This window comes from Candoia aspera, chromosome 6 (assembly GCF_035149785.1).
Source record: "Candoia aspera isolate rCanAsp1 chromosome 6, rCanAsp1.hap2, whole genome shotgun sequence".
Lineage (NCBI taxonomy): Eukaryota > Metazoa > Chordata > Lepidosauria > Squamata > Boidae > Candoia > Candoia aspera.
In genome coordinates, this window is record NC_086158.1 from 63,885,152 (window position 1) to 63,902,458 (window position 17,307).

At 37.3% G+C, this 17,307-nt stretch overlaps 1 protein-coding gene across 3 annotated transcripts in view; it reads left to right on the plus strand.

Annotated features, from left to right (window-relative positions):
* Positions 1-17,307, plus strand: part of ZRANB1 (zinc finger RANBP2-type containing 1) — a 59,714-nt gene that overhangs the window by 38,204 nt on the left and 4,203 nt on the right. For all 3 annotated transcript variants that reach the window (XM_063307330.1, XM_063307331.1, XM_063307332.1), the window contains 5 exons: positions 4,168-4,239; positions 6,050-6,248; positions 7,284-7,404; positions 11,845-11,974; positions 17,005-17,234. In XM_063307330.1, the coding sequence (XP_063163400.1) occupies positions 4,168-4,239; positions 6,050-6,248; positions 7,284-7,404; positions 11,845-11,974; positions 17,005-17,234 (752 nt within the window). The remainder of the gene's footprint in view (positions 1-4,167; positions 4,240-6,049; positions 6,249-7,283; positions 7,405-11,844; positions 11,975-17,004; positions 17,235-17,307) is intronic.

A 17,307-nucleotide genomic window follows, 5' to 3' on the forward strand; every position in this document is an offset into this window, starting at 1 on the left:
AGTAACTGGGACCAGAATTTCTGTTGCTAAGCAATGTATTCGTAAAGTGCAATGTCACATGACCACACTGCTTAGCAACGGCAATTCTGGTAGTTCCCAGTTCCCATTAACCAAGGACGGCGTGGTTCGTTAAGTGAGGACCTCACTTGATTGTGATTTCTGATTTCCCACCGGCTTCCCCATTGACTTTGCTTGTGAGAAGTTGGCAGGGAAGATAGCAAATCATGTTCACATGACCGCAGGGGTGCTGCAATGGCTAGAACTTCAAGGACTGGTCGTAACTACTACTTGTTCAGTGCCATCACAAGTTTGGTCGCTGAATGAATGGTCATTAAAAGAGGACCACCTGTATTTTCCATGCAGAATTTTCTTTCCAACTTTCCTTCTGCTTTTGCTTTCTTTTCTTTTCTTCTATGCCCATTTCCCCCATAATCCCCTCTTAACACTGGGAAATAATGGATCCTTGTATTACCCTTGTGTCCTTAAATAGTTCTCTCAGTCTTTCACTGTAAACAAATCAATCATATTTTTAAATGTATTTCTTTATCATGTGTACCCATCAATAGATTATGATTAAACCACATATTCAGACAAACAGACCTCTTTCTAAATTATCATCCTCATTTATTTTTCAGTTTCCAAATGACCCGGTCATTTTTTCCCCCTATATTCCTGCCTTCTTCCACTGATCCATTAAGGTCACCTAACAGAATAATTCTTCCCTGGCATCACATTCAGAATGCTGCACAGGTTTTTTTTTTAATAATAAAAAAACTAATTCCTGATTCCATTGTCACGTGCAACTATCACCATTCTGTGAATTCGCACTTTCACTGCTTGTATCTAGATGATAGCAGATCATATTTTCTCACACACTTTTTAGCCCTTTCATCCATACGTAAAATATACCTTCATTTCTGCAAGACCTCATTGAGATCTATTACACCCTCTTAGTTCCACAAACAAAATGTATCTATTTTCTTTGTTCCATTTTATTCATTAAATCATAGTTTTACCATATACTCCATTTGTGTTTCAAGTAACTATCTTCCACAGTCCATGGCTATTAGTTGTCGGGCCCTCTGGTTTAGGGATTCAGTTGCTGTTGCTTTCTGAAGAATCAAGACATGGCTAAGCTTTACTGCAAGAAGATTAAGAGCCCGATAAGACAATTGAACATCACTAATTAACTGAAAAGCTCTCTTAATGTGGAAACAGTCAAATTTCTCTACCCATTTTCCTGTGTTCCTGCTGGTCAAATTGAAACTGGCCTTCTTTTTTCATATAACCTCCCAGAAGCTATACCATCTCTGCATTATTTTCTACAACATTAGACAACACATGACTTAAAGTTTCTCTTTTTCCAAGTCCCTCACATCAATAAATGGTCCCATAAGTATAAACCTCTAGTACCCATCATGGCTTTGTCAACCTAGGCATTCACACAACTGTGTTTAATAAGATAAAAAAGAGTAGACTAGTCTATCAGCCTTGCTTAAATTCATGTCACTTGCAGCATTTCTTCCTTGTGGTAGGGACACTATTTCAGTCAATTCTCAGTCACTGAAGATGGTCCTGTCAAGAAAAGGTTAACCTAACCTTTTTTAGATGGAAAGCAGGGCTTAGTCTTTCACCTGTGGAGGAAACCCCTCCTCATCAGTCATAGCTCTGCCCAGACTTTCCTCTGGGCTCAGTATTAACAGAGCTAAAGAAAAAAAAAAAAAAGGTTACCAGCCATAACTTTACCCATGTTCCATGCAGCATGGTAAGTAAACATTATCAGTCAATGTGGGTAGATTTTGGCCAGTTTACTGCAACCAGAGCCCAAAATATTTCAATTATGAGGCAGATCAACTCCACAATGACTCTGGGCAGCTTACAATTAAAGAATTAAAAAGAAAACAACATAAATCAAAGAAAAGGGAATGCAGCCAACTGAAAGATCAACCCCATAACACAAAAATAACAAAAGGATATCAAAAACCCCAAAGAGGCTTAACCACCGTCCTAACCATCCCAGGCTATCTGCGGGACCACTTCTCTCCCATCGTTTCAGCTCGGCTCAGCAGATCAAGTGGAGAGGGTGTGCTGTGGGTGTCCTCAGTTAAACAATGTCATCTTTTTGGACCTTTTCTGTGGCAGTTCCTGCTTTGTGGAAGAGCAACTCCCAGACATCTGGATGGCTCTGACTCTGTTAGTCTCTCACAAGGCTCTGAAGACCTGGCTGTTTCCCCAGGCATTGGGCCAGGAGGTTAGGCGAGCTGATTTAGTTTTCACAACTGAGTTGTATTGTTTTACCTTGGGCATCTTGTGTTATTGGCTGTAGCTGTTGTTCTAACCCTTGTACACTACCCAGAATCACTGTTGTGAGATGGATGGTCATTTAAATTATCTAAATAAACAAACCCATGGCATGCCAGGCTTTCTAATCTAATTATTACTTTGCAAGCTAACATTCTTTTGCCTGCATCCCATCCACTAGGAAGTACATACAGTGTACTGACAACTCAAGGTATAACATAAGGCAACAGTTTGGAAAATATGTATATATAATTAAATATATAGAAATATGCCCCCTCCCTCATGCATCCTCTTCTACCAGTTGTTTCTCACATCCTGCTCTCCACTGAAGTTCTAGTGTTATTGTCTTATTATTCCATGTAGATTGGCATGAGGAGAACCGCTTTCATTTGGAACCTTTGTTCAGGCACTCCATGGCAAGTTCATGGAACTTTGTTTTTTCCAGTTCAACATAGCCTAAATGGGCATTCTAATTGCAACCTGTTCTATTACTGTAGCGAGCATTTTATTTCCTTGCTTTCAGATTACCTGTAAAAAGTAATTTCATCAATATAAACTCATTATGTTTGAGTTATCATATATTTTTGTTGCAAAAGAGTTTTTGGAAGGGGCTTTGAAAGCAGAATACCTCTCGTCTCCAATTCTACAATTGTATTTAATTTGTTCTGATTAATTGGAGTGTGTAATGCAAAACAATTTGGCTACACTGCTAAGTGAAAATAATTGTTTTTGGTGCATCTCTTTTGCTAAGTGGGGTGAGCCAGGAAAGGGAGCAAGAATAATGTTACTTGAATTAATAAGATAGAAGCCTTTGCTATTGAGTGTCTTAATAGAATTTTCAACCCGACTTTCCTAAACTCATTTTGTCTAGAAGCTCTAATTAACAGGATTGTGTTATGTATTATGTTTGTTGCACAAATATTTTATTATTTTGTGTGGGACATAAAAACTAAAATACATTTTTTATTATTTTACTCTGATCAAACACCTGCTGTATATATAGGGTATTTAAGTTATATAATAGAAATGGAGAATATGTTTACTATTCAGTATATAACGTTATTACAGGTAGAACAAATGGTGAAGTTTGAGATTATTTTAAAATGCATGACTATCATGACTGCAGCTTAAATTTCAAAGTATTATAATTTTCAGTTTTAACAAATAACATTTGTGCACTGATGCATTACAAGAATCCTGGATTGTCAAATTCAGTAGTACAGTATGTTGTTCAATAAATATGTAGCCTGAGTGGATTAAGTAAGAAATATTTTAAGTCTATAGATGTAATTTTTTAGGTTTTGGAACTGGCATTCTGAAAGGAGTAATGAAGGGGCTATCTCTTTATAACAGCAGTGCACAGTCTTTTTCAAGTTGCATTCTAAAATGTAAGTAGGGCCAGTAGAAAATCTAGATTTAATTTAACTTAAATGACATGTAAGTACAATTTAAATTAAATATCATTATTACTACCCATGTATTTTGTATTTTTCTTTGAGTCATATTAAAATATATTATTTGGAGGCAATTTTAGGAAGGATCTGGGTGTTTTACCCAGGGCTCTGCACCCCTGAAGCCTTATGTTCTACAACTTTGCTTTACATTTTAGTCATTGTTGGGTTCATTACTTGTATTATTTGGTGTTCACAAAAAAAGCTTATACGTGTGTTGGGAACTATTGTATTGATACCTCAGGTATTGCTTGATGAGTTAAGATATGAAAGAAAAAGAGCTACATGAGGAAACAAGGATGCGTGGATAGTGCTGGGTAAGCCTGTGTGAAGCAGTTTGTAAAGTAGAAAAAGTTGTACATTTAAGCCATTTGTTACAGTCAGATGTGTAATGGTGAAATGTCTTCCTTTGCAGATATTGAAGATTTGCCGCCAACAGTCCAAGAGAAACTATTCGATGAAGTACTTGATAGGGATGTTCAAAAAGGTAAATATGTTGCATAATATATAGTTTACACAGTATGCTAGTGCTAATTTAACTGTGCTTGAGAAGTTACTTGGGGAAAACTTTTTGCCTGAGATTTATGGAATATTGATTAAAAGAATAGAAACATTAAATAACACCAGGAAAGAACTAAATATAAACATACAAATTGCATATATATGTGTATGTGACTGAAATAAATTAATGCTCCTTTCTTTGATGTATTATCTGAAAGTGTATTTGTATAGATGGCAATATAACTCACTAAATTTGCCCAAAATGACTGAGGGATTCATAGTTCTATGAAAGGGACAAGTAGAAAATAAATTTTGGTTGTACATGTTGAGAATTATTTATATGTTATTGAGAAAACCAATATAGAGTACTGGAATTGGCTCATACCTTTACAATTTGACACATATATCATGGTTGTACTTTGGTAATTAATAAAAAAAATGATTTAATTATGTAGAGGTTTAATGGAATGGATATTTTTGTTCTACTATCTAAGAGAGAAATAGTTGGTTAGCTACTTAGCTATAGATACCCAGAATAGTGATAGGTAGAATTATCATTGTCCCCTTTGAAAATTATGAAGGCCATTCTAATGTCTCTCCAACAAAACTGCTCAGCAAAATTAGGTAAAAGGGTTTCTGGGTAGGCTTACAATTTTGTTTTCTTTTGTTTTCATTCCTTGGAGTAGTAGGCTAGATATTGAAATAAACAGGCGGATTGGCAAATATCAGGGAAAGTGAAGTAAAGCAGATGCAAGAATACATAGTGCAAAATAATGAGCAAGTGAGAACCATTCATTTAGTTGGCATTGATTTTTCCCCCACAATTTCTGCTATTTTAAGTGACCTTAGTATAAAATAAGAAGAATTTTGAGGTAAGCTGTTAAAATTTTATTGGAGTTTCCATACTTCGTATATTTAGGATAATGCTTTCATCAACTATCCTTAAAAGCATGTAATATAGGGCATCTTAATTAATATGTTAAGTGAAAGTAGGTGTATTGACCCTGAGAAAAAGAATCTAAAATCCATATTGAGGGAATATCTTTATTAGGCCAACCCAAAATTTCTGGATTTTCAACAACTCTTCATCAAGCAAGATGGTAAACAAAGCCAAAACAAAAAAGAGTAGAAGAAATAAGATTAATGCTCAAGGCAGGGGTGTTACAAAGAGCAAAGGCAAGGGAGGCAGGTTCCATGGGGCCTGCAGGGACCACAGATTCTTTGCTTCCATGCTTTCAAAAGCCTGGTTATGTGGATGTGGACCCAATAACCATGGTTGAGGAGCAGAGGGGAAGAAAGAAGGGAAGAAATGAGGGAGGAATAACAGCTGCTGTTATGGATTGCCTGGAAATGAGGCAGAGAGGGGCTGGATCACATGGCAGAATCAGAGCACTCAACTCTGACCACTTTCTTCCTTTTCTCCTGAGCACCTCCTGGGACTCAGGCCTACTACTATCACAGCAGCAAGAAAGAAACGGGCAAGTAACCTTCCTGCTCCCTTTCTCTTGCTGGGCTTCAGTTGCTGCAACCTGGAGGAGCACCTAACCCATGAGTCCTCCACTGTTGTCTTGAAGCTAAGAGAGTTCTACTTAATCACCTTAACTGGAGATATTCCAAGTTAGACTTTTGGGATATAGAACTGATGTTAAATTGCTGAAAATTCTCTCAAGTGGTACTAGAATGAAAGAGCAAACAATTTATCTGTTTTATCTGAAAATAATAAAATATGCTAAACGGTTTTGCCTCTTGTTCATTGGATTTACAATGGCTGACTGGGTACTGCTCCTATTTTCTAGAACTAGAAGAAGAATCTCCCATTATAAACTGGTCACTGGAATTGGGTACACGTTTGGACAGTAGACTTTATGCACTTTGGAATCGGACTGCAGGAGATTGCCTGCTTGATTCAGTACTGCAAGCTACCTGGGGCATTTATGATAAGGATTCGGTGCTACGTAAAGCTCTTCATGACAGTTTACACGATTGTTCTCATTGGTAAGCAGCAATAATTTTGCTATACAATGACTTTAATTCACAAATATAGTTTATTCCAGTTTCTTCAAACAAAAGTCCAAAGCTTTTAGGTTTGGGAGGGATAGACTTGGTAGTCCTGTACAGCAAAAACAACCACCTTACTCTGTATTAAAATAGTGAAACTTTTGTGACAGGAAATCTTGTAATTTATACAAATAGTAAATTTTGTCTATATAGTATATATTGTATTAAAGTGATATTTAATTAGTTGACTGATGTCCAGTAGTATTTATCTGAAGTAATTATTTAAAAATCATATCACTTCTGTTTTTGCTGTGATTGGGGAAGTTTGTCCTAGTATAGCCTTCTCTGATTTTGACCTTATCTCCAGAAGTGTGGATTTAACTTAGAGAACTTTTACCATTGGCCACATTGGCTGGAGAATTCTAGGAGTTGGTTCACAGATCTTGAAGATACCATGATTAGGAAAAATTATCCTGGCACAGTGAGAAATGGGTGTGGCATCAGTGTATCACCACTCATGTTAAAATGTCACTTGTAAAGTTAATAGCTGTTGGATGAGCATGTGCAATAAAGCAGTAAGCAATATTTGGTGGAAGGAAGAAGAAAATGTGAAAAAATTAAAACAGCTTAAGGGTTTGCTGTTTTAGATATTAGATCACATACATATAACAGTTATATTTGAAAGGTCATTTACTAGTCTTTTAGGGAGATGATTGTTGCAAAAGCAGTGAAAAATGATCAATTGACAATTCAAATTCAGTTCGGAAAGGATGATTCACACAATCCTGAATCCATTAACTGCTTTAATAAGCTGCAGATAGATGCTGTATTGTACTCCTGCGTATTCTGAAGCAGTTTTTCCCAAATAAATCCAAAGCTTTGCATTGTCCATTCAAAATATATATAGACAGAGAGATGTTAATTAACTCTTCATCCTCTTGCCAAAACCCAGATTAAATAGCCAAAAGTCTGGAAGGTAGAGTCATTCTGACTGGGAGAGATAAAATAAACCGTTACATGTACTTTTTGTAGGTTCTATACCCGATGGAAAGAATGGGAGTCATGGTATTCTCAAAGCTTTGGTTTACACTTCTCACTGCGAGAAGAACAGTGGCAGGAAGACTGGGCATTTATACTTTCTCTTGCTAGTCAGGTAAGAATGTGCCTGTAAGTAAAAGTTGGACATGCGAAAGACAACTTTGCTGAGAAATGCATTTGCATTTTTCTTAACAAGTTCTGTAGATTTTTTTTTGGTAATGTTTATTTTTAGATTACCTGCCTAAAAACTCAATTTTATTTAGTAGGCCTCCAATATGGTTATAGATACTTTAATTTGGTGTTTGTACTTGTGAGTGCTTCAGATGTTATAAGCACTATCCAGCCAAAATCATCAATGGGAATTTTTACATTTTAAAATTAAAATTGTGTGTAGAGAATTGGACTTAATTATGCCAATTTGAATATTTACTTCACAGCTTCTTTAAGATATATGTACACTTAGAAGTATATCTCACTGAACTGAATGGGAATTTCTTCTGAATACACCTGCAAATCTAATTGTAGCTGAATTTGGGAACTGTGCTAACTTTGAGCACTTAGAATAATCTTGTAATCTTCGGAAAAACCTGCATAAATAAATATTTTTAAGCTTCATAGATTTTGCTTTGGGCAGTGTTATAGTTATTATACTTACCTGAAGGGAAGACTCTCTCCCAAAGAAAGGAAGATAATATAGGAGACAGGCTAAACACTAGAAAAATCCTGTACACTTCCCATCTTCCTTCCTTCCTTCTTGTTGCCAGTTTCCACTAAACCAGTCCGGAGGCTTTTTCCCCAAGAAATGTGTTTATGGGACACACTTGTGAGTGCATGCTGACCTGGAGGCTTCATGCACTGAAAACAGTGCAGGACAAGAAGATTTAAAAAAAAAAAAATTAAATTAACTGCTACCTAAAATAAGGCACCCAGTTGTGAATTAGCTGAGCTCCTATCCTATCTACATATATACATAGAAACCATTCTTTTACAAATTAATTTCTCTTACATACATGCTCAAATATAAATATAAACACACATTCACATCAGTAAGAGAGACTGCAAAAATGTTGGCTCAGGATGGGCACACGTCCTTTGTAGCAAGTCCCATTGTGTTCAGTGGCTCTTACCTCCAGGTAAATGTGCATAGTCTATTGCTATGCTGGAGATGGGTCTATTTAGCCCAGTTTACTCCATATAAATTAAGATACAAACTGGAGAAGAGATCCTTGGGGTATTGAGTTGTTTTTTTTTTTCCCTTCTGTTTGCAACAAGGAAACAGGTTGATAGAGGTCTTTGTGCTGGGCTGCAAGCACATGGAAATCTATGCATGCTTACTCTGTAGAAAATCCCATTTAGTTCATTGGCTCTTATTCCCAGGTGAGTATTTTTAAAATTTCTAGTCCTGTTCAATCAGCATGCTACCTCATTCTCCTCTCATTCCCTTCCATTCCCTTCCATGTGTAGAGGATGAGGGTCTGCAGTGGAGAGCCTCCCTGTCCGTGGGGATTCTCTGCCGATTAAGGGTCATGATTTTTCTGAATCCTCCTGTAGAGAACCTCCATGGATAGAGGAGGCTCTCCATTGCAGACATACTCACTCACTGCATGTGGAGGGCATCAGGGAGGGCAGGACTAGTATGCTTGTCAATATCCCCCTGAAGAGACAGCAGTGATTCCTCCCTCTCTGCTGCCTCCATTTCATGCTTTCATTATTTATACCTCCTGCCTATTCACCTGCTTTCAGCAACATGTTTCTGCTATTGCATTTTATCTCGCCTCCCAATACTCTGGGGGAAAGAACATTGCATTCTTTTTGGGTCAATATGATAGTAGCTTTATGTGTGTGTATGTAACATTCTTGGTTGTCTAAAAGGCATGCATACTCCCTATACTCTCCCAGCATTATGAGTTTTTGCTCTGGTTCTATGGATCTATATTGTATAATGTAGATTATATGATATAATTATTTTTATAATGGTGTCAATATCAACATTATTATCATAATCATAATAATTTCAGCTTACATCCTGCTTTTCTGCCCATAGGACACTGGTTAAGCAACACAATTACTGATGGTTGTTTACTAGGGTTGGGAGCAGGATTCCAAGTTGGTTTAAACAGCTGGAGAGTGTTGCATCTCTATTAATGTAGTCAATGGTGATTATATAAGTGCTTTCTAACTCTTCTGTTCAGATGAATTTAATTCATTTATTTAGTTTATTTTCATACATAAATGTGTTTATTGTTGGTTGAAACCGAACTTCCCTCTTCTCCTTAGTTTTCAGAAACCAAAAGACAAATAATCTTCTCTTTAAAGGATGAATGAGAGTTAGATTCAGTCCTGTATCAGTATGTGTGTACAGGTAGTCCTCAATTTACGACTGCAGTCCCAGTTGCCGTCGTTAACTGAATCCCATGGTTGTTAGGCAAGGCAACTTCTTGTTGGCTTCTCACAACCAAAGTCAGTGGGGAAGCTGGCAGGAAGTTGCAAGTCCCAGGCTAAGTGGCTGCTGCCGGATGGAGGAGGGAGTGAACACAGGGGTGCAGGAAGAGTCAGGGAGGGTATGTGAGGGGTGTGTGAGAGGCATGATGTGGGTCAGGGAGGGTTCATGAGGGAGGGTCAGGGAGGATGTGCAAGGGTGCGAGGGAGGTGCTGTGAGGGTTGGAGAGGGTGCACAGGGGTGTGGGTGGTACGTGAGACACAGGTTGGGGTGGGTGCGCAAGAGGCACAGTGCAGGTTGGGGACAATGCATGACAGGGAGGGTGGATGAGGGTGCGGTGTGAGTTGGGGAGGGTGAATGGGAGTGAGCGAGTGGCTGGCACAGTGGGAGCGCAGAGGGGCTGGGGGAGGGTGGGGTGGGGAAGACTTACCCCTACAACTTGCAATCTTCCCTGCCGGCTTCCCATTTGACTTTCTGAGGAAGCCAGCAGGGAAGGTTGCAAATGGTGATCATGTGATCGCGGGGTGCTGCAACCAGTTGTAAGTGCAAACCGGTTGCCAAGCAGCCAGGTTGTGAGTACGTGACTGTGAGGGTACTAGGATGGCTGGAACTCCGAGGGCCGGTTGTAACCGCCATTTGTTCAGTACCATCGTAACTTCAAGGACTACCTGTATGTGTAGATAGAATGCCACAGTTTTTAGCTTAATAGGTGGTTTGATTTGTCACTGATGACTTGGATGAAGTAGGGCACCTTGTAATTCTTATAGTTTGGCTGTACCAAGGCATTAGTGACGTTGTAACAATTATTACTACGGCTAGATCTTGGGATTTATTCCAGAAAAGCCAGAGTATTTAGACTAATAGCAAAACTTTCCCTTATTTCTTACAAACAACAATGTGTACAGCTCAGAAGTTATGACTGAGCACAATATGCTTAACTGTAATTAAATATAACTTTGTACACTGAGAGCAAGCCTACAAAATATAACATGAATAAAAGATTAGTGGTAAGAATTCACATTGCTCAGTGTAATTTTTTCTGACAATAATACTGAGTGCATTTTCAAAGTTTTAAGATGTAAGTCAGATTTCACCATAACAGTAAAATTGCTTCTCTAATCACTGTATCAACTAATATGCAGTAATTTTGCATTTAGTCTATTGACTTAAGAAAAAAAGTGGTATCCTTTTGTGTATATTCCCTTATCCCCTTTCCTTTTGTAACTATGCCTGCCTTAGCTAGGCCACTATTACTGGAAGCCTTAGAGGAGACATATATTTAATTAAAACTGGGTAGCATTACTAGGATAAACTAATGGCTTTACTAGGCCCCCTCCTGGTTTTCCTCCTGTAATTTATGCCACATTAGATGATGATTTACTAGATTATATTTGTGTTTTCAGAATACAATTAAAATGTTTTGGTAATCAGCATTTAAGAAGTTGATTCTTAGAAACATTTCAGTTACAGTAAAGCCCCAATTTAACAGACCATTCAGCAGGGAGGGGTCTATTAAGCCCAAATGACGCTTAAATCCAAAACATACTTTTGCACATGTGTAAAATGCCTCTCTGCCATTTTGCACATGTGTAAAAGTATGCAAAGGGCCTCTTGGTTCTTTAAAGCTGGCAAGGTTCAGTGCGATAGCCTCTATCCTGTCCACTGCTCCCATCACTTGTTATGGAGATAACCAGAAGGCACAGGCCTCTGGTTGCAAGGGAGCAGGGAAGACTTGTGACTTCCAGAACTCCCAGTCTAAACTGCCCTATCCCACTGCATGCAGAGGGAAGGAGAGTGTCTTCCCATTGCCTTCCCTCCAATCTTCTCAGTGCCACCAGTGTCATAATGGGGCACATCCCATTGGCCTGCTGCTGCCACCAATCTCCTTACAGTTCTATTCTCCATCGTCAGAGAGCTTACCCAGAAACATCAACAAAAGCTTTATTTAACAGACTTTGTTATTTCAGAGATAAGTCTGGCCTCAATTTTTGTCTGTTGCATTCAGTTAAATTGAGGTATTACTCTACATGAAAACTTTACTGAGATCAAAAGTTAATGTTATTGTTTTGTCTCACACAATAATAATTTTATTTTAAAATGTTGTTTTTGAAACAGCCTGGAGCAAGTTTGGAACAGACACACATTTTTGTACTTGCACATATTCTTAGAAGACCAATTATAGTTTATGGAGTTAAATATTATAAGAGTTTCCGGGGAGAAACTTTAGGATATACTCGTTTTCAAGGTAAGTATGATTTATAATACAAACAAGATTTTAATTTAAAATGTTGAAAAGATACTGGAGAAAGCTGTAATTTGAAGGAATTAAAAGCAGTAAATTTAAGTAATGTTCCTCGTGTTAAAAGTTTTAGCATTGTTTTTCTTGAGTAGTTTTCTTGAATACTTGTGATGAAGGATGAAATAATTTCTTTATATAATTCTTTTCTTTTCTTTATTCTTATTTTTTCTTTCTTTTCTATTTTTCTTTCTATTTCTTTTTTTCCTGCAACTTGTTTTTTCTTTTTCTTCTTTTCTTTCAGTTTGTATTAGTTTTATTGATGTAATTGTAATTTTTAATAAAATTACTATTAAAAAATATGTTAGCAGGTTACATTGACTGTGATTCAGTGCAATAGAAGCTTTTAGAAATATTTCAGGGGTTATATATAGAAGTTAGCAATCAACAGATGAATCATATTTATTTGGTCAATGACCAGCAAAGTTTAAAAGGAAAAAAACAAAGTAAAACAAAGAAATACAATAATATACTACCAACTAATAAATATTTATCACATAGTAATATAGCATTTTCGCTCCTGCCAACCTAGCAGTTCGAAAACATGCAAATGTGAGTAGATTAATAGGTACCGCTTCAGCGGGCAGGTAATGGCGTTCCGTGTAGTCATGCCGGCCACATGACCACGGAAGTGTCTACAGACAAACGCCGGCTCTTCAGCTTTGAAACGGAGATGAGCACCGCCCCCTAGAGTCGGACACGACTGGACTTAATGTCAAGGGAAACCTTTACCTTTTAATACAGCATTCATTCTGCTATTACTATATTAATACATTTGTTACCTAGGTAATGTGAGCCTAAAACGTAAGTATAAAATAAAAGTAAAAATATATCCCCTAACAATTTATTAAGTAAGATATTTCAATTTAAAAGTAATTTTTAAAACAAGGGAATTACTTCTTTAGCTGGTTTTGTCTTATTTTCATTGCGGCAACACAACATTTGGCTATTGCACATGTAATGTATGGTTTTAGATCCTGTAGAAGATGGTTCATGTAAAAATTATCTGGATTCCCAGGAAATTTATCTACTAGTGGCAAAATGTAGATTGACCCAATGTTCCTATAAAATTTACAGTGTAACAGTATGGAAGTTAGCAGAAATAAATACAATTTCTGACTTGAAGAATTTTCACTGGATTTATATATGTTTTTCATAATGATATGTGGAAAACATAATACTGCAATATTGGAAACCCCATTATAGCATTAAAGCTTAATCTCTAGAATGGCACCACCCAAAAATTGTCTTTTGGGATTATTGTGAATGGTAGCCTATAGGAACTTGTGACATAAAATACAAGTCTGTAAGGGAAGCTTCACACATTCTTCTTCTTTTTTTTAATAATATAGAGACCTGAAAATATGGTATAAAGAAAGTTCTATATTGTGTTTTGATTTAAGATTTATATCATCTTATACCCTTTTTATAGCAAAAGCACTATGTAGTTTAAGGATTACCTTCAATAATTAGGACTTTTAGATCTTTAATAATTTGGACTTTTAAAGAAAATCACAATTACGGGTTCATTAATTAGTGAAAAGCTTTACTGTGAACTTGAATAGAATTGTCTTAAAGATGAAACTGGCATTCTTTCTAAGTCAACAGACACATTTAGAATTTTGAAAGCACAGGTAGTCCTCGCTTACTGACAGTAATTGTCCCCTTCTTAAAATCTTGTTTCCTGTGGCACAGTTATGACACTCACTAGTAAATCATTAAGTGCAAGGAATGGACAGCAAGAGGAAATGAGATTTAGATGAATTTAGGAGGGTAGAACTGTCAATTGCTACTAGCCTTGATAATTACATGCTACCTCCAGGATCAGAGACTGGAGTAGGAGACAGCAGAAGCTTGTGCTCTCCTAACCTTCTTGTGGACTAACCATTCACATCTGATTCACCATAGAGAGGCCTGTGGTCTGATTAACATGACTTTATGTTAATATGGAAGCTCTTTAGGGTCCTCTTTTACTTTATGAGCTTAAAATGAGAAGACATGGAAAGTTCCAGGACCAGCTCAAGTACCTTCAGAGACTTCTGGGAAAGTGAGGAGACATACAGGACTGCTATGGAAGCTGCAGTTAGAACAATAGAATTGTTCTGTTTTGACAAAATACGTTAGTATGTTGCTGCTGTCTCCACTCTTGGATGTATTCAGTGCCTCTGTCAAATTAAGGGGAGACTGCACAGAAACATGGAAAGCACGATATGCTGCTGTATTTTGTTGAAATGTTGTGTTTGCTACATGGTTGCTCTTTTTCCCAACTGTGGGTGCTCTGAAACTGCTCTGCAAGCAGTCAAGTAAAAACCTGATAATGACCTTGCAAATCCAGATTCTGGGTGTACAAGCATCCAGTAGAGTACTTTGAATAATATAACATAAATGAATTCAATACACTTTAAAAAATCCTGAAGTTAGGTACTGTGTGCAACGCCAGAGTTTCAACTTTTTCTCTCATTTGTTGGGAGATCAGCAAATACATTGTACAGAGGTCTGTATGAAAAGTTTCTATGCTATGCATCATAGACTCATAGAATGTAAAGTTGGACGGGACCTTGGTAATTATCCAGCCCAAGTCCCAGCTCACAGAAGACTACTACTGCAGCTTCCCCCCGAGTGGCCCTCAAACCTGCTTAAACACCAAGCTTAGTATGTACAACGGTGCTTAAAGCTTTCTGGACACCTTTGAATTGTCCAGTATTTCTGCATAAATACACCCTAAAACGTGATCTGTTCTCCACACAAATCCTAAAACCAGATAAACAGAACTCAGACAAATGAATCAAAAACATTGTACTTGTTCATTTATTACTGAGGAAAATAATCCAAGCCTACATATTTGTGTATGGCAACGATATGTGAACCTTTGCTTCCAGTAACTGGTGTGCCTCCCCCGCCCCCCCCCCCCTGCGCCGGCAGCAATAACTGCAGCTAAAAGTTTCTGATAGGTCCTGCACATTGGCTTGGAGTTTTAGCCCATTCCTCCTTACAGAACAGCTTCAACTCAGGGATGTCAGTGGGCTTCCTCGCATGCGCTGCCTGCTTTAGGTCCTCCCACAACATTTCTATAGGATTAAGATCAGGAATTTGACTTGGTGATCCAAAACATTAACTTCTACTTTAGCCATTCTTTGGTCATACAACTTACATGTTGGGTCATTGTCTTGCTGCATGACCCACTTTCTCTTGAACTTCAGTTCATGGACATTACCCCTGATATTTTCCTATAGAATTTGCTGGTATTATTCAGAATTCATGGTTCCATCAATAATGACAAGCCATCCTGGTCCAGAGGCAGCATAGCAGAATGTTTCTGCCACAAAGATATATGTAGCTTTGGATCATTTTCCTCAATATGTGTTTGACTCATTTGTTTAACTGAGTTTTCTTTATCTAGTTTTAGGACTTGTCTGGAGTTCAGATCATGTTTTAGGTCATATTTATGCAGAAATATTGAAAACTCAAACTCTTAAGCACCGCTGTACTTGTACTACTCCAATTTCTAAATTCTCTCGTGGCAGGGCATGCTCCTCCTTTAGTTATTTGGTTGAAGTTCTGAACAACACACACACATATCTTTATTAAAAATTTTAAAAGAAAAATAAAAACTAACAAGAATAATTACAATCAAGAGAGAAGAAAAAGGAAATAGAATAAGCTAAAAGTGCAGAAAAGAAAGAAAAAAATAATAAATGACATCTGGTTTTCTTTTACAACAGTTATAAGTATAAATGTAAATTAACCTCTTACTCTATGGTTACAGCATTGCTTGCATTTCTTCTGTAATCTATTTTTATTTCTAATCAAAACCATACTTCATAATTTCATTTTTTTCTGTTTCACACAAAAAGAAAAAGGGGTTTCCAGTCAACATTAAACTTAGACAATGTCTTATCTCTAATTAAAGCTGTCAATTTGGCTATCTCAGCAAGCAAATCTTTCCACCTTTGTGCATATACTGTTGCTGCAGTTGTCATACAAAAACGAAGTTTCATTTTTTTTCCAAATGCTTATTCATCAATCCCAAAAGAAAGGTCTCTAGTTTCAATTGTTTTTTTTTCCCCCCCGTTCAGTCATGTCTGATTCTCAAGAGAGTGCCTGGACAAGTCCCTGCAGTTTTCTTGGCAAGGTTTTTTGGAAGTGGTTTGCCATTGGCTTCTTCCTGGGGCTGAGAGAGAGTGACTGGCCCAAGGTCAGCCAGCTGGCTTTTTGCCTAAGGTGGGACTAGAACTCACGGTGTCCCAGTTTCTAGCCTGATGCCTTAACCACTACACCAAACTGGCTCTCTTCAATTGTATATTAATCTTTAAAATCTTTGTGTTATTGTATGTAATTGAGTCCAAAATTTGCTAGCTTTTTTACATGTCCACCAAGCATGATAAAATGTCCCTTCTTGTTGATTACATTTCCAACATAAATTTGAAGTATCTAGATGGTTTTTCCGGTGCCATGTACCAATGATACATCATTTTATAAAAATTCTTTTTAAGACTATAACATAATGTAGAAGGTCTGAATAATTTCTGAAGTTCCTAAAATAAGGGTAGAGGAAGGGAGATTCAGTCATATGTATTAAAAGCTGTGGAAACTAGGTTAATTGGCACTGAATAATTTAAAAAGTATTCTGTTTTTTAAATGTTACATGCTAATACTTTAAAAGGATGTAACTTCAGTTGGAATTGTTTCAGTTGCTATGGGACTTCCTTTAGTGCTAACCGTAAGTATTGGGTTTTTTTGTTGTTGGTAGTATTTATAGCGTGAGGGGAAAAAAGTTTTCAGAGTCCTCAGATGAGTGCGAGGCCAGTTATTAGAGTAAATTTACATCTTTTAATATCGAGTAATTGAAAAAGACTCAGCTGTCTACTGAAAGGTATATTAAGGCTTATGTTCACTGTCATGCTTTAGATCAAAATCTTCATCAAAAACAATACACCGAGTTCATTTTACTTACCTTTAGCAACTTCCTTTTTTCATAGGTGTGTATTTGCCTTTGTTATGGGAACAGAGTTTTTGTTGGAAGAGCCCTATTGCTCTGGGCTACACAAGGGGCCACTTCTCTGCTTTGGTTGCCATGGAGAACGATGGCTATGGCAATCGAGGTGCTGGTGCTAACTTGAACACTGATGATGATGTTACTATTACTTTTTTACCATTGGTTGACAGTGAAAGGAAGCTGCTGCACATTCACTTCCTGTCTGCTCAAGAGGTAAGAAATGCTACACAATTCAGAGACATTCCTCAAGTATTATATAAGCAGAAGAAAGCCCCAAGAATATGCA